Raw genomic sequence first — 18,611 nt, forward strand, 5'->3', positions numbered from 1 at the left:
GCACGGCCAGGGACGGCGGTGGATGGCCCATGGTTGTTGGAGCTAAAGAAGAAAGAAGTAGAGGGGGACCAAATGAGAGAACAAAGATTGTCTAGAGCACAAAACGGGAAAATAGTACAAAGGGAGAGGGAAAGTCAGCTAGAATGAACGGCTGAGATCAATCCAGCACCAATGGTTCGGATTTAAGCCTTCTAGCACATTCCCACAAATGGGCTTATTCTGTATGGGCCGTTCCTATAGACAAATGTGTGTATTGAGATATTGGGCTATAGGCTCAAGATACATTGGGCCACAACCACTACAACTTGATTTAGTTGAGTCGATTAGTTTGAAATTAATTGACTCAAAATCACAAAAGTAAATTTTCATTCGTACTTTTGATATTAAAAGAAAAAAACACCTCATTTTTAAACATATAAAAAAAAAAAGAGAGAGAGAAAAGAGAAGAACAACTTGACAATATAATATCTTTAGATTTTAGTAGTATATTATAATATTATATTGGTTGTGGTAGGTGGTTTATATATTATTTTATTTTTTATTTATTTATATATGATGAATCATTCAAGTTTCACTATCCCATTCAAATAATACCATGCTTTTTCCTGTTCTTGAGAATGGATCTTCCTCAGATACAACTCAAGTATTTTTCGTTTTTTTTTTCTTTTTTTTTTTTTGTGAATATCAATTTATTATTATTATTATTATTATTATTATTATTATTATTATTATTATTATTATTATTATTATTATTATTATTATTATTATTATTTTATAGGGGTGTACAGATGGAGGAGAAAATGAGAATTCGCGGAGTAATGCAGGTAAATATTTCAGATTAATCCGTCACACTAGAATCCTTTTTTTTTTTTTTGGTTAATTTATTTATTCAACATTTGCAGAAACAGGGCTAGGTTTAATCAACGGCTGTGATTCGTCGCATCTCAATCGTTGCAACTTTCCATCTGGTTTTTTATTTGGAGCTGGCTCATCTGCCTATCAAGTATATAAATATACATACTCATTATATCTTAAATTAAATACATTTTAGTTTTTTTTTTAAATTAATTAATTCTCATTTCGTGCCAATTAAAAAAGATAAAATAAATAAATTAATATGTGTGGTTGAATATTGTTACTAGTATGAAGGCAGTGCTTTTGAAGGTGGGAAAGGACCAAGCATATGGGACACTTTCACCCACAAATATCCAGGTTTCTTTACTTTTTATTAATAATTGCTAAAAAGAAAAAATAAAAATTCTTCCAAGGGTATTTTAGTCAATTTATAATAAGACCCACGTATTATTTCGAACTACGAGAAAAAGTTCTTATATTATAAAAAAAATCGGCCAAGACCCCCCTATATATTAAATAGTTCCGATTGAACATCGTCGCAGCAAATATCGTTTACCCGTTGAACAATTGTGAAATGACATACATAATTTATTTTTGCCATTCCAGAGTTGAATAAATATGACTAACTCGGAAAATTTACAGGTAAAATATCCGATGGGAGCAACGGAGACGTGGCCATCGACTTCTACAATTTATACAAGGTAGTTCTATTTCTGAATTTTAGGTCTATTTAAATTTACAAGATATGATTATTAAAAATATATATTTAAAATAAATAAAAGAATTCATTTTGCCCATTATTCTGGACAGGCTCGAAAATTTATTAAACTAATCAAATATTAAATAAAGTCCGACGGTTTCTAACGAAAACAAATGTAAGTAATTTTTAGTCTAGTCGAACATGAACTAAAATTGAAGTAAATGACTAAATGGCATTTAAGTAATTTTTAGTTCAATTACTTTTCACTAAAAGAATTTATATTAACATTAACTTAAAAAGAAAAATTGAATTTTGTGGCTTATTTGAATTTAATTATGAATTATTTAATGTGGCAGGATGACGTGAAATTGATGAAGCATATAGGATTGGATGCTTTCAGGATTTCAATTTCTTGGCCACGAATATTACCTCGTACGTATTTTTATTTTATAGCAAAAACTCTTAACCTAATTATTTTTAATGTGATTTATTTAAAAGTATCTAAAATTTAAAAAGTGATTTATCTAAGCAATATATTAATATTGAATATGTAATATATAATTCAGATGGAAAGCTAAGTGGGGGAGTGAACAAGGAAGGCATTACCTTTTACAACAATGTTTTTAATGAGCTCATTGCAAACGGTAAACAAATTTAAATAGCTATGTATATTTATTTATTTATTTACTAGTCATTTAATTTATTCATTTTTGGGTAAATTACAACCGCCCACGTTTTTTTCATAATTACATCAACCCTTTTAATTTGTAGATTTCTTACATTAACACCATCTTGTAGGAGTGGATGTAAGAAATTTACAAACTTTAGGGGGCTAGATGTAATTTCTCAAAAAATAAGAGTTCTTTTGTAATTATATTTTATCTCAGGGAGGTGATTGTAATTTACCCTTTATTTATTTCTGTAACTTAGGGATGGTTAAATTACAGGTATAACCCCATTTGTTACTCTATTTCATTGGGACCTTCCTCAAGAACTTGAGGATGAGTATAATGGTTTTCTTAGCCCTCTAATTATGTGAGTCAACTCATATATTTTAATACATATGTCTAAAAGTTGTTAATATTTATTTATTTATAACAAATAAAATTAGATATATAGTTTATCAACTAGGGCAAAATCAAGGGTGGTCTAATTGATGGAGTAACGAGGACGTGGCGTACGTATAATAACTCGAGTTCGATCTCTATTTCAACCACTTTCTAAGTCTGATCACGAGAGAAAAATTTACTCAGTGCACGCATGTGGTTGATAATTCATTTGTAACGAAATAAATAAAAATAAAATAATAAAAGAAAAATATAGAAAAAAGTAATGTTTACATGTTTTGGTGGGCAGTGATGATTTTAGAAATTTTGCGGAGCTTTGCTTCGAAGAATTTGGCGACCGGATAAAGCATTGGATCACGGTTAACGAGCCGTACATTTTCATCATATGTGGCTACGATGGAGGCTTCGCCGGAAACTTTGCTCCGGGGCGGTGCTCTTCTCCGGACAATTGCGTGCAAGGGGATTCCGCCACCGAGCCTTATATTGCCGCCCATCATATGCTCATTTGCCATGCCTCAACCATCAAACTTTACAAGGAGAAATATCAGGTTAATTATGATTATTTTTTTGTTACCCCTTTTGAATATATATAAAAATAATTCTTTTTTTGGATTATTTGTGTTTAATTGACAAATATGTATTTACAAATAAAAAATATATTATTTTTAATGAAATAGGAAACTCAGAAGGGAGAAATAGGGATAACACAAGTGTCTAATTGGATGGTACCACATTCGAGTACTAAACTCGACATCGAAGCAGCGCAACGAGCTCTTGATTTTATGTACGGATGGTGAGTAAATTCATTTCACAATATACGTCGTTTAATATTCTTACATCCATATTGCGAAAGTTAAGATTGACCAAATCTTTGCTAAAAAAACATACAAATACTTGCATAATATTTGTTATCAAAATTTGTGCGATAAGAGAGAGTTAAGTTTCGCGCCAGTTGGAGTAATAACGGTAACATTAGAAAAAAAAAATTAAAAAAATCATTATTGATATTTTAAAGTGACATATAATATGAGACGAAAAAAATTCCAATGCGACAAATAATTTGAACCAAATAAAAAGTATATAAAAAAATATATTTTATTGATATAATATATTTCTAAGGCCTTCTTTTTTTTTTAATTCTTTTTTGGTAGGTTTATTCATCCTGTAGTATATGGAGATTATCCAGAAATAATGAAATCCTTAATTGGAAATCGGTTACCAAAATTCACTAAAGAGGAAAGTTCACTGCTTAAAGGATCATTTGATTTTCTGGGAGTAAATTACTATACTGCCACTTATGCTTCTCATATTTCCTCTCCCAATTCCAATATTACCAGCACTACTGATAATATGGTTCATTTTTCATGTAAGTTTTTCAATTTTCAATTCATTTTATTCAACCTTACAATTTTAATTTTAATTAAAAAAAATTATTTTATTTTTTTTTGTAATTTTTTTTTTTGCAGCGGATATTGAAGGTGTACCCATCGGTGACCCGGTAATTAACGAGTAAATTAACCTACGATTTCCTTCAATTATTATCTCGTTTTTTTTCGTGCTAATAAATGATTTATTTATGTATGTATAGACCGGAGTGAACGGATTTTATGTCTACCCGGAAGGACTTTACGAACTTCTAATCTACACGAAAGAAAATTACAATAATCCAACTATTTACATTACCGAAACCGGTATATATAGTTATATATACTAAAATATCTTAATTAACAATTTGACTTAATTTTATTTATTTATTTTAAAAAAAATATATTCGAAGGTATTGGCGATCAGAATAACGGCGACGTAGAAAACGGTATCAAAGACGTACAAAGAATTGATTTCTACAATCGCCATATCCAAGGTGTTCTACAAGCAATACAGTAAGTTCTTTTTTTTTTTTTTGGTACTAATTTTATTATTATTTTTTTGTTGGTAGACAAGGTGTAAATGTGAAGGGTTTTTTTGCATGGTCATTTTTGGATAATTTTGAATGGGTCTCCGGGTACACTATTCGGTTCGGGCTTTGTTATGTGGATCATGAAAATGGGCTGAAAAGAATTCCTAAACAATCAGCTCTTTGGTTCAAGAATTGGCTCACCATGAAATAAAATAATGGGATTCAATTTTGTGTTATTATTAATATTATATTGGAAGTTTGTTTTAATCTCTATTTATTTTAGCAATCAAACTTGATAGTTGCTTTGTCTACCTCTCTTTATTGCAATCCTTTTTTTTGTTTTGAGTATTTGGTTTTCTTTTTATTGACTATATATTAACTGGAAAGCATAATTAAAATTAAAAATAAATAGATTTCTCCCCGTGCAATATTTCAAAAACAAAAAGAACAATTATTTAAATGGGGCAATTTGCTATAGGTCCTCCTATAAGAGATTATATGTGTTAAAATCCATCTAATAAACTCTAATTTCCAGCAAATTTTTGTATTTATAATTTGTCAAAAGTACCCCTATCAATATCTCTAGTAATATACGGTAAAATATATCTTCAAAATCAAATCCCCCATTTCTCTCCCTATTATACTGCAAATCCGAAATTCCAATTGCAAAAATCTTGAATTCGATTTCTCCCCTTATTCTTCAAATCGAAAATCTCACCACGAATTTTGAATCCTTCAAGAGGTTTTGGGTGTTTGGTCGTTTGCAGTTTTACCAGGTCGTTTGCATTTTGTCTTCGTTTTCGATTTGCTGTTCAATTTTTGGGTTCTTGGTCGTTTGCAGTTTTGGGTGTTTTGGTTGTTTGCAGTTTTCGATTTGCTGCAGTTTGCAGTTTTCGATTTTTGGGTTCTTGATCGTTTGCAGTTTTCGATTTGCTGCAGTTTGCAGTTTTCGATTTTTGGGTTCTTGATCGTTTGCAGTTTTCGATTTGGTCGTTTGCAGTTTTCGATTTGCTGCAGTTTGCAGTTTTCGATTTTTGGGTTCTTGATCGTTTGCAGTTTTCGATTTGGTCGTTTGCAGTTTTCGATTTGCTGTTCAATTTGCTGTTCAATTTTTGGGTTCTTGGTTGTTTTACCAGGTCGTTTTGGGTACCAGGTCGTTTTGGGTACCAGGTCGTTTTGGGTGTTTGTCGTTTGCAGTTTTACTTCGTTTTGTTTGCAGTTTACAAATTGTTGTTGCCCACTTTGACTTCGTTTTGTTTGCAGTTTACAAATTGTTTGTTGCTCGGAATCAACGGCTGGTGTTAGGGTTTGTTGTTTGGAGTTCATACGATGACCAAAACACGATTAAGTCTTGGTAATCAATGATCCTTTTGTATTTAGTTTGTTTGCTATTTATTTGAAATATTTCAATACTAATTTGAGAAACCGTTTTTTCCCCCTTAACAGCAAAGGATGATGATGATTTCCAATCCCCGAAATCAGGTAAATTGAGGGGTTTGTGTATGTTACGACTATGGTTATGTTTATTCTAAAACAATACGTTTGAAGAACCTAATTATGTGTTCTGACTTTGCTATTTACATTTATCTGTTATGAGTTTGCAAGTTGAATTTCAATATGTTCGTTTTGGATTTCCAAATTTTACCGGTTTTGTTCAAATAATAAAATTTTTGATTTTATATTTTTTGGTACTTTGAAGAACCCATTTATTCGTTTTTCATTTGCAAAAAACTCATTTACTGAAAATTTTGATTCGGACGTAGTTGGGTTAATATTGCATATGGCAGCCTATTTTGAACATAAGACAGGCTTGACTTTTTTTCTTTTTTCGATTTTTTTTCTTAGAATTTTTTTTTAATTAATATTACTGTCTTGGCTACTAAATTAATGTCTCAGACAGTAATATTACTGTTTGGGACGGTAATATTATGAATACTATTTTTGCGAACAATAATATTATTAATATTACTGTCTCAGACAGTTAAATTACTGTTGGACACAGTAATTTAGCAGCCAAGACAGTAATATTAATTAAGATAATTTTTTTTAAGAAAAAAAAAAAGTCAATGTACAGTATTTAACTGTCTCCGGCAGTTAAATAACTGTTGGAGACAGTAATTTAGCAGCCAAGACAGTAATATTAATTAAAATTATATTTTTTAAGAAAAAAAAAGTCAATTAACATTTAAATTACTGTATCCGACAGTTAAATAACTGCTGGTGACAGTAATTTAGCAACCAAGACAGTAATATTAATTAAAATATTTTTGAAGAAAAAAAAAAGGTCAATTAACAGTTAAATTACTGTCTCCGACAGTCAAATAACTGTAGGAGCTCCGACAGTTAAATAACTGTTGAAGACAGTAATTTAGTAGTCAAGACAATAATATTAATTAAAATATTTGTTTTAAGAAAAAACAAAATTATATAAAAAAAAAAAAAAAATCAACGTCGGAGACCCGGCGGTCAACGGCGGTTGAACTACTGGAAAAAAAAAGTTTTCAAAAATAAAAGAAAAAAAGTCAACGCCGGAGACCGGCGGTCTCCGATGGTGGCGGGTCAAAATTGAAATTATGGTTAAAATTGGTTAATTGATGAAATTTGGCTAAATTGGGGTGTAAATTATGAAATTGGAATTGAATGGGTTTCAATGAATTGGGGGTAATTTTGATATATATATATAAAATGATTTTCCTTATTTGCAATTCGCAAATAAGTTTGAATTTTTGATAAAATAAAACGAACGAAAACTTTGAACAGTTGACATACATGTAAATAATAGCAAAAAAAAATGTTTTATTGAATCAAAATATACATTTGTTTGTGATTTACCTTCATATTCGCTGAAAATCTTTTGTGCACACAACATTGCTCGTAAAGTTAGTTATATCGCCCGATTTTGAGTTGATAAATATCTTTATCTCAAATCTACTTTTAACTCTGGACATTGCAGCATACAAGTGCATATGCCACCCTAATATTGACACTAATATTACACTAACAACAACTACTAATACTAATACTAAAACCAACATTGATAATACTAATACCAATACTAATATTAATACTAAAACGAGCACTAATAATACTAATATTAATATTAATACGATAATTAATACTAATATTAATACTAATCATAATATTAATAAGATGATTAATATTAATAGTCTAATACTAATATTAATATCAACACTACTATTAACCAACCCTCTACTATTAACCAACCCTTATTAGGAGAGTTGGTACCTATCATTTACCAATAGGGTAAATGTTTAGGGTTCGAGTCCCCCCTCCTCTATTTCCCCCTTGTAATGGACTTGAATTTAGTCATTTACTCAAAAAAAAAAAAAAAAAAAAAAAAATCAACACTACTATTAATAATAATACGCCAAATCTAATACGAATATTTAATGTTTAAACTAATACGCCAATACTAATACGAACACTAATACTGATACTGATACTAATACTAATACTAATACTAATACTAATACTAATACTAATACTAATACTAATACTAATACTAATACTAATACTAACACTAATATTAATACTAATATTAAGACTAATGCTAATGTTAATGCTAATACGCCAAGATAAATATGAATTCGAATACTAATAATAATACTTTTTTTTTGAAGAAAATAATAATACTAATAATGATAATAATAATAATGATAATAATACTGAAATTGATATTCATACTGCTACTGATATTAATATTGATACTAATATTAATACACATACTGATACACATACACATATTGATACCGATACCGATACTGATACTAATACTCATACTAATACTATTATTAATACTAATAATGATAATAATACTGATATTGATATTGATACTACTACTGATATTAATATTGATACTAATATTAATATACATACTGATACACATACACATATTAATACTGTTACCGATACCGATACTGATACTAATATTCATACTAATACTATTATTAATATTAATACCAATATACTTATACATATACTGATACTGATACTGATATTCATATTCATATTATACTCATACTCATATTCATACTCATACTCATACTCATACTCATACTCAAAATGCTGTTGTTATTACTAATACTGATAATGATACTGATACTAATACTAATACTAATATTGATACTAATACTGATACTGATACTAATATCATACTAATACTAATATTAATACTAATACTAATACTAATATTAATACTAATACTAATACTAATACTAATACTAATATTAATACTAATACTAATACTAATACTAATAATACTAATATTAATGCTAATCCTAATATTAATACGATGATTAATACTAATAGTCTAATACTAATATTAATATCAACACTACTATTAGTAATAATACGCCAATTCTAATACGAATATTTAATGTTTAAACTAATACGCCAATACTATTACGAACACTAATACTAATATCAATACTAATACTAATACTAATACTAATACTAATACTAATACTAATACTAATACTAATACTAATACTAATACTAATACTAATACTAATACTAATACTAATACTATTACTAATACTAATACTAATACTAATACTAATACTAATACTAATACTAATACTAATACTAATACTAATACTAATACTAATACTAATACTAATACTAATACTAATACTAATACTAATACTAATATTAAGACTAATGTTAATGCTAATACGCCAAGACTAATATGACTTCGAATACTAATAATAATACTAATAATGATAATAATAATAATAATGATATTGACATTGATATTGATATTGATACAGATACTGCTACAGATATTAATATTGATACTAATATTAATACACATAATGATACACATACACATATTGATACTGATACTAATACTATTATTAATACTAATACCAATACTAATACAAATATTAATATTCATACCAATACTCATACATATATTGATATAGATATTGATACAGATATTAATACTGATACTGATACTCATACTCATACTCATACTGATATTGATACTGATGTTGTTATTGATAATGATATTAATACTAATATTGATATTAATATTGATACTAATACTAATAATAATATTGATACTTATAGTGATACGAATAGTGATATTGATACCAATAGTAATACTCATACTAATTATTAAGACTAATACTGATACTAATAACAATAATAATTTTGATATCAATACTAATTAAGACTAATAATATTAATACTAATACTAATACTAATACTAATACTAATACTAATACTAATACTAATACTAATACTAATACTAATACTAATACTAATACTAATACTAATACTAATACTAATACTAATACTAATACTAATACTAATACTAATACTAATACTAATACTTATACTAATACCCAATACTAATACTAATACTAATACTAATATTAATACTAATACCAATACTAATAATAATACTAAAACTAATACTAATACTAATGCTAATTGATAAGTGTTCATTTTGCATGATTTTCACTTATCAATTCTTCGAGTTTTGGTCTTCGTTCGTCCGAGTTTACGGCTTTATTTGTATATATTATGTTGTTTTTGTTTTATTTATATTTTAGGTAAAGAGAAGCTATTTTTGCCGATTCAAAACGATTTTGGAAGCGAAGCCGAAAATCAAACCAAACACGTGCAAAAGTGCATTCTCGCGGATTGTGGCACTGTTTCGTATTTCCAGCATAACTCTTTCATACGACCTCCGATTGAGCTGATTCAAGTGGCCTTAGAAAGCTAACTTCAATATCTACAACTTTTGTGAAATGCAAAATTGTCAAATTCGGGCTAAAAAAGGGTCAAAACAGTGTTTGAAGATGGCGCAGAAGCCCAGATCGCGATCCAGCATTCCGGATCGCGATCTGGGGGGTCCGACAAAGCTGAAATGATTGAAGATCCAGATCGCGATCCAGGAAGTCGGATCGCGATCTGGGGGGTCCGACAGAGATGAAATGGGTCAAGATCCAGATCGCGATCCACATTCATGGATCGCGATCTGGCATGGCGGTGCACAATTTTCGAGGCAAGATATTTGTGTTTTTGCAAGCCCCCTATAAATAGAACAAGCTTCCTCTCCATTAGACGCCTAACACTTTCGGCTTCAACTTTTGCTTCGGTTTTCTCTTCGGTTTTCGCCAGTTCTTCGCGGGAAACTTCGACGAGGGTTTCGACTCGGGTTTTTCATAACGTTTTCTTTACGTTTAGTGTATAATTTCTCGTGTTCTTCATTTTGTTGCTATGTTTGTAATGAACTGAGCATTTTCTTTTAGGGAAATGAAACCTTGTATATATTGATTTTGATTTCCAGATCTGTGATCTATTTGTCGTTCTTTGATTATGTTTATGTTTTCCTGTATTAAAGGCTTTCGATTGTTTGGCCAACAGTTGAATTGATTCTAAATGGGAATGAACTCGAGAGAGGATTTCTAGTTTGATTTTAGGAAAACATAGCTCGGGTTGTGGAAACGGAGACGTGATGCACCTCGGGTAGCCCTTAAGGACTTGACCTAAATGCTCTCTTAATATCAGGTTTGAACGGAGACGTCGGACCTGTGGGTAGACTCTAACTACACTGGAGACGGGGGTTAGGGTATTTTAGTGTCTGGGTTAGCGAACATAGAATTGACAATAGATTCGGATTTGTAGATCTATATCGATAGTACACTGGTGGATTTTACCCTAGAAGCCATCACACGTCGGAATTCCTCGCTTGTACTGGCGGACCGTTGTTTTTATTTTTGTTTCCTTTTGGCTTCATGTCATCTCCCATCTTTTTCTCCCGTCTAGATAAAGTTTAGGATAGTATAATTATAGTACTTGGTAGATTTAAGAACTTAATTCCCTGTGGATCGATATCCGAAATTCACTATTCTGCAAAACGCGATACTGTACACTTGCGGCTATTTATACGTAGGTTTTACGTGTATCGCTAATATTAATATTGATATTAATACTAATACTAATACTAATATTGATACTGATACTGATATTAATATTAATACTAATACTAATACTAATACTAATACTGATGCTGATAGTGATACTAATACTTATACTAATATTAATACTAATACTAATACTAATACTAATATTAATACTAATACTAATACTAATACTAATACTAATACTAATACTAATACTAATACTAATACTAATACTAATACTAATACTAATACTAATACTAATACTAATACTAATACTAATTCTAATACTAATGCTAATACTAAGACTGCTATTGATACTAATACTAATAATAATATTGATACTTATAGTGATACGAATAGTGATATTGATACCAATAGTAATACTCATACTAATTATTAAGACTAATACTGATACTAATAACAATAATAATTTTGATATCAATACTAATTAAGACTAATAATATTAATACTAATACTAATACTAATACTAATACTAATACTAATACTAATACTAATACTAATACTAATACTAATACTAATACTAATACTAATACTAATACTAATACTAATATTAATACTAATACTAATACTAATACTAATACTAATACTAATACTAATACTAATACTAATACTAATACTAATACTAATACTAATACTAATACTAATACTAATACTAATACTAATTCTAATACTAATACTAATACTAATACTAATACTAATACTAATACTAATACTAATACTAATACTAATACTAATATTGATACTGATACTGATACTGATACTGATACTGATATTGATATTGATACTGATATTGATATTGATACTGATATTGATATTATTAATGTTATTGATACTCATATTATACTGATACTTATACTTATACTGATACTTATGCGGATACTGACACTGATATTTATACCCATACTTATATTTATACACATACTCATATTCATACTCATACCCATACTCATACTCATATTCATACTCATACTCATACTCATACTCATACTCATAGTGATACTGATATTGTTATTAATACTAATATTAATATTGATATTGATATGTATACTTATACTAATACTAATACTAATACTAATACTAATACTAATACTAATATTGATACTGATACTGATACTTATACTAATATCGATACTGATATTGATATTGATACTAATACTAATACTAATACTCATACATAAGTAATGTTGACATAATTATAAATTAAACGTTTAAATTTAGTAATTTTGCCGCATAATGAAATTAGTGATTATTTGTTTACTGTTAGTTGAATAAAATTATTATTATTTGAAATAAATTAAAAGAAGATACATAAAACATGTGTCAAATGTAGGTAATACTACTTGTCAAAAATATAGTTTCCATTTAAACTTTATATAGAATCATATCAATTAATATCCATTATTAATTTCTTATTGTCTATAATTATTATTCTCAGTATATGATAAACAATAACAATAATTTTACGATTTATATACTTAAACATAAATTAAATAGCAAAAGTAAATTGCTAAAGGAAAAGAAAAAAGAAGATTGAAACATATAATAGAAAGTAAATAGCAAATTATGAAACAAAAATTGGAAATACAGCTATCAATAATATATAGGGTCCATTTGATATACACCCCTAGAATGGAAAATAAATAGGGATATGTCCACCCCTAAAATTCTTTCTTTGAGATACCCCCTGGAGAGGCAAAAATACTATTGTACCCTTATTTGTAATTTTTGTCCAACTGCATTCAGCATTTTGCCAACTACATTCAGCACAATAGCCAACTGCATTTAGCATTTTTGGATCTGCATTTATCATTTTTCAGTTTTTTTAATAAAAAAATATATTTTTATTTATTTATTTATTTTTTTAATTTAAATTAATTTTTTTCTTTTTAATTTTTTTTAATAAGTTCCCTGTACAAAAATTGACTATAGTATAGTACAACCAACTGCATTTAGTATTTTTGGATCTGCATTTATCATTTTTTCTGATTTTTTAATAAAAAAATATATTTTTATTTATTTATTTATTTTATTTTTTTAATTTTAATTTTAATTTTTTTAAAGTTTTTTTTTAATAAGTTCCCTGTACAGAAATTGACTATAGTAATTAGTATAGTACATGTTCTATAGTCACGTATAGTTATATATAATCACGTACCTTCTTTTTATTCCAAAGTTTATATATTGTCCTGTACCTTCTCTTCACCCAGAGTTATATATATTCATGTATATTTATATATAGTCGACCACTGATTATATACAAAAAATAATTTCATCGACACCAACAAAAATCACAATTTAAATCTTGATATTATAAATCAACTTGTGCAAATATAGGCCCAAAAACACAATCACATGCATATGTTCTTTAACAAAGAACAAATCATCATCATCAATTTGTACCGAACAAAAAATTGGAAAAACACATTCATCAACGTCATTATATATCAGAAAAAACACATACTTTATATATAACTATATATTACTACATGTTATTACACGTGACTATATATGACTATATGTATATGACTACATGTGACTATATATGACTATATGTATATGACCACATTTGCCTATATATGACTACATGTATATGACCACATGTGACTATATATGACTACATGTATATGACCACACGTGACTATATATGAATGACTACATGTATATGACCACATGTGACTATAGAAACCACAAAAAAAGAACTTCATCGACACGAACAACAAAAATCACAATTTAAAACTTGATATTATATATCAACTTGTACGAATATTGATCAACATACAAAATCAAAGCATATGTTCTTCAACAAAAAACAAATCATCATCGCTCTACGTTTAAAAAACCACATAACCTATACATGACTACATGTTACTATGTATGATTATAGTCATATGTCACTACAAGAAAATATAGGTTTTGCGACCATAATCTCAGCGACCGTAATTAAATGGTCGTTAAATGTATATATTTAATGACCAATAATAGTTTGGTTGCAACTATTCAATGGTCTAAATATTTTTGCGACCGATTACTATTTGGTAGCTATAAATGGTCACTGTAGTTGAGCGAGCCTCGGATAATAATACAACGACCAAAATTAGAGTCTTTAGCAAGATTTTTATTTGGTTACTATAACCAACTATTAACAGTGACCAATTTAATACCAAATATATAATTGTTGCTATAAATCTTTAAAGCAATGGTTAACAACCATCAATTTGGTTGCTGAAAAAATTGTTATAGCAACGTAAATGTCTGTCCCTAATTATTTTACTAAAGACTATAACTATCTAAAATTTTGCAACCAATTAATCTTAGTAGCTAAAAATGGTAACTAATATTCAGTGAGCTTACAAAGCTGTAACAACGACCAACATTGGAGAAAAAACATGCAACATATTATAGAAATCATCTCATTTAATAACGACACTATAGAAGAAATATTGGAACAAAAATATCATGGACATTGTTCATATTCAAAGCATGACCATAATTCCAAATTGATTCAAAGCAAATAAAACTAAAAAAATCAAGGAGCAAATACCCACTCATGTGAAGTCTAGAACATAAAAATATAAATAAAATCTTGCTCTTTCTCAGCAATTACGCTATCAATGTCTTAGTGTTATAATCTGCATTAGGAAGAACACAAAACTATAACAAGTATAACAATTTAAATATGAAATTTTATTAATAAATTTATTTGCTAAAAGTATTTAAATAGATTTTTTACCAGTTTGGGAAATCAATAATTTCAGAAAAGCTTGTACCACTCATATTCTCAACAAATTTCACCAATGCGTCTACTTTGGACTTTTGAATGGCCAAATCAGCTTTTGCATTTGCTAACTCAGCTTGTGTACTGGCCAAGTCTTCTTCTAATCGTGCGCCATTAGTAGATACTTCAGAAGTTGAAGAAATATTCTTGGCAGATGATTTTTTATTGAGGCCCTTTGCTTTGGCATATGATGAATTTTCTCCTAGGACAGTAATGCAAATTTGTTCTACGCTCATACGTTCGTCTTCCGGCAAAGCTTGTTGTTGTTCTTTCAATACCTTCATTTTAGCCTATTTCAAAATAAAAAAATATCATCATAATCATTTCGTGAATCAAAAACACTCTCTTTTAGCACATACGTAGAATGAATAGAGAATATAGTAGGATATGTATCAGCCTTACACTATTAGCCTCGGCCTCTTCATCGGCCCATCCATTTTTTGTGTTGTAGAATTCAGCCGTGTACATATCAACATCATCTAGTTTCTATTTCAAAGCAATAGCAAATGTAAGGAAACAATTATATTATAATAATAATTTACATGTGTTGATTGTGTTACTTTTTTTCTTCTATTTTTCAGGGAGCATGAAGAAATACTTAAGCAAGAAAATCCTATTGGTTGGGAGTTTAGACAGAAAAAAAGAGTTTTCTTCATGGTTTGACAATCGAGTAAGATCTCAAATTTATATTTTAATTATTTCAATTAATATTTAGTTATTTTATTCGGTGCATACTAACTCATATATATTTTATATATTAGATTAAACAACTTCGAAATATAAAATTCATAGAAGCTACGGATGAACTTCTTGCACTCGCATCAGGCCCTGATTATCGTATTAGTAAATGTAGTGGGTGCATAGTAGAAGGAGTTAAGTATCTAACTAGTAAAAGAGATTCTAGACGAGTAACCCAAAATAGTGGTGTGTGTACAGATTCAGTTCACAAAGGTAAAATGATTAAGTTTTATGGAGTTTTAGAAGATGTGATTGAGTTGAGTTACGCTTATGATTACCGATGTGTACTATTCAGTTGTAAATGGTTTGATTTGGATAGACATAAAGTAGTAAAGATAGACAGTGACCTCGTTAGCATAAATGTGGGTAAGGTCTGGTACGAAAATGATCCTTATATCTTAGCAAATCAAGTAACTCAAGTTTTCTACGTGAGGGATACTAAATTAGGTGGAAACTGGAAAATGGTTCAACATGTACAACATCGACATCTTTTTGACCCATCAATCATTCATTCTGCTAATGAAAATGAACCTGATGCATATCAGCAAGAAAATTGTGTTTATATTGAAGTTGAAGATAATGCTTTAGAGGTTGGTTCGGTAGTACGCACTGATGAAGCTCCTTTAGAGATAGAAATTGCCGAAAAGATAGTTAATTCAGGTGTGCACAATAATCAACATGACGAAGAAGAAGATGGTGAAGACGAAGATGACACCCTAGTTGAATATTGGAGTAGTGATGATGAAGCTGCAGCTCATGCCAATGTAGATAGCGATCTGGATTAATAAATAAATGCAGGTATAATAAATAGTTTAAAAGTTTTTATTTAATCATTGTTACATTAGATATGTTATGATTTATTGTGGACAGAAAATAAGTACTATTATCTGAAAAGTTACCCTTAAGTTTCCCTAATATATTTTTGTGGATAGAAAAAAATTTCAGCATTTTAATAGAGAAAATGGTGAATTTAATAATTATTTTTTGTGCAACATGGTGTCTTATGTATGCTTGATGAATATACAATGCTATGCCTTCTTATGTGTTGATGATGTGAAAAGCATATGATGCTTGGATAATGAGTTTGGAACTTCTTATATTCATCTCAATTTAATTGCTTCTTTGGGTATGAATGTTCATATTATTATTCTAAATGGTGTTTTTGCTCTTTATTACTTTTTTTCTCTATTTCTCTGGACTAGTGATGAGAAGGATGGTATGATTCCTAAGTTTGTTAGTGAAAAGGAATTCATAATTATTAACATAAATCTGTTTTTTTTACAGTGGGTATGTAATGTTGTGGACAGTGTACTTGAGATAGTGGTTTAGCAAGAGCAGATGTAAGTACATTAATTTGGGTTATGTATTGAATTTTATGTAGCTAGCTTTGTTTTATTCTATTATATGCAGACACGGTTTATGCAATTTTGTTAATGTGCTCGCCAACTTTGTTTTTACTTCTTGGCAACCTTGTTCTTCTAGTTCTACTCTAGTACTAATGTTGTCTTTCTTTGCAATTACTAATCTAGTGGTTTTGAATATATATAGTATGTGCTACTGATTTTGGGCATGTTGCATCATATGTTTTTTTCTTTATCTTCTTTAGCCTTTGACTTTAATATGCATGTTAGCTGATGATCAGAATACTGTTTTTATTTGCAGGAGGATTTTTCTCTTTTCAGCTTCAGAGATAAGTACGGGCTTAAAAGTGGAACCTACACAAGAATCAAGATTTGGTACTTCCGGTCTTTGATGAGAGTAAAAATCCAAAAAATTCAACTTGTAATATTAATGAACGAAATGTTGGACACCACTTACAATGGCTTGGTTTTAGGATTATTTTGTATAACATTGCTTGAAATTCATTAATGGTCATTTTAAATTAAGAATGAGTTATTAATATATTTAATTAGTGACCGGTTTTATCTTATATTTTGAATCGTATTTGGTCGTAAAATGTATCCATTAGCAACTAATCTAAATAGCTTTTACAATCACCGTTTGGTTGTTGATGTGTAACCATTAACCACCAATGATAGTTATTTTTGCAACTGTTATTTAGTTTCTGATGTATACACAACAACAACCAACGATTTACTTGCTATAAGAATATTTTTCTGCGACGAAATTTTCGGTCGCAAGATGATCACTAAAACATCTGAACTACAACACCGAGTGCAACCAAGCGAAAACTATTTGCAACCAACTAATTGGTCATTAACTGACAATATTTACCCACCAGAATAATATGGTCACTATATATACAGTTACAACGACCAACTAGTGACCAATTATTAGGTTGTTAAATGAATAATTTTCACCTACCAGAATTATGTGGTCACTATATGAGTACTTATAGAGACCATTGTGGTATTGTTGCGACCAGAAAATTTTACAATAGTGACGCACAAAAATGTCACTAATAATTGTCGTTTTTAATAACCATTAATGCGTTGTCGCTAAATATATGTATTTAGTGTCCAACTGAAAAACTGGTCGCAGAGGACTTTTAGTAACGACCCTGTTGTGACCAAAGGCGACCAAGATTAATTTTGTCACTGTAAGTTCTAGTGACCATTTTCTTGCTTTTAACGACCAAAATCAATTGTCGTTAAACCTA

The 18,611-nt window shown here is 28.9% G+C and overlaps 2 protein-coding genes across 3 annotated transcripts; one reads left to right on the top strand and one right to left on the bottom strand.

Moving 5' to 3' along the window:
• Positions 1 to 579: 579 nt before the first annotated feature.
• Positions 580 to 4,864, top strand: LOC105952333 (beta-glucosidase 13). Of its 2 annotated transcripts, XM_088813951.1 has the most exons (15): positions 580 to 643; positions 779 to 824; positions 903 to 1,003; positions 1,143 to 1,212; positions 1,498 to 1,556; positions 1,912 to 1,987; positions 2,122 to 2,199; positions 2,503 to 2,590; positions 2,912 to 3,170; positions 3,300 to 3,415; positions 3,774 to 3,988; positions 4,089 to 4,120; positions 4,211 to 4,313; positions 4,400 to 4,502; positions 4,559 to 4,864. In XM_088813951.1, exons 1-15 carry the CDS (start codon positions 596 to 598, stop codon positions 4,728 to 4,730), a joined length of 1,566 nt encoding a protein of 521 aa, XP_088670077.1. In that variant the 5' UTR covers positions 580 to 595; the 3' UTR covers positions 4,731 to 4,864. The 2 variants fall into 2 exon arrangements, with proteins under 2 accessions (XP_088670077.1, XP_088670078.1); XM_088813952.1 differs by lacking the exons at positions 580 to 643; positions 779 to 824; positions 1,143 to 1,212 and having other exon boundaries at positions 983 to 1,003.
• Positions 4,865 to 15,001: 10,137 nt separating this feature from the next.
• Positions 15,002 to 15,777, bottom strand: LOC148765283 (uncharacterized). Its single transcript, XM_088813954.1, has 3 exons — positions 15,656 to 15,777; positions 15,246 to 15,543; positions 15,002 to 15,107 (listed from the first exon to the last, which is right to left on the bottom strand). The coding sequence occupies exons 1-3, from the start codon at positions 15,719 to 15,721 to the stop codon at positions 15,079 to 15,081; spliced, it is 393 nt and encodes a 130-aa protein (XP_088670080.1). The 5' UTR covers positions 15,722 to 15,777; the 3' UTR covers positions 15,002 to 15,078.
• Between the last annotated feature and the right edge of the window lie 2,834 nt (positions 15,778 to 18,611).

This window comes from Erythranthe guttata, chromosome 14, assembly GCF_056151865.1.
Source record: "Erythranthe guttata isolate IM_541 chromosome 14, IM_541, whole genome shotgun sequence".
NCBI classification, from domain to species: Eukaryota; Viridiplantae; Streptophyta; class Magnoliopsida; order Lamiales; family Phrymaceae; genus Erythranthe; species Erythranthe guttata.

Bases quoted from the DNA above. Each gene is read 5' to 3' on its own strand.
- LOC105952333 (XM_088813951.1), top strand. From the start codon at position 596: ATGCTTTTTCCTGTTCTTGAGAATGGATCTTCCTCAGATACAACTCAA. The intron at 3,171-3,299 runs GTTAATTATGAT...TTAATGAAATAG, and splicing joins TTTACAAGGAGAAATATCAG to GAAACTCAGAAGGGAGAAAT. The intron at 4,314-4,399 runs GTATATATAGTT...ATATATTCGAAG, and splicing joins TATTTACATTACCGAAACCG to GTATTGGCGATCAGAATAAC.
- LOC148765283 (XM_088813954.1), bottom strand. From the start codon at position 15,721: ATGTACACGGCTGAATTCTACAACACAAAAAATGGATGGGCCGATGAA. The intron at 15,544-15,655 runs GTAAGGCTGATA...ATTTTGAAATAG, and splicing joins AAGAGGCCGAGGCTAATAGT to GCTAAAATGAAGGTATTGAA. The intron at 15,108-15,245 runs GTACAAGCTTTT...TTCCTAATGCAG, and splicing joins ATTTGTTGAGAATATGAGTG to ATTATAACACTAAGACATTG.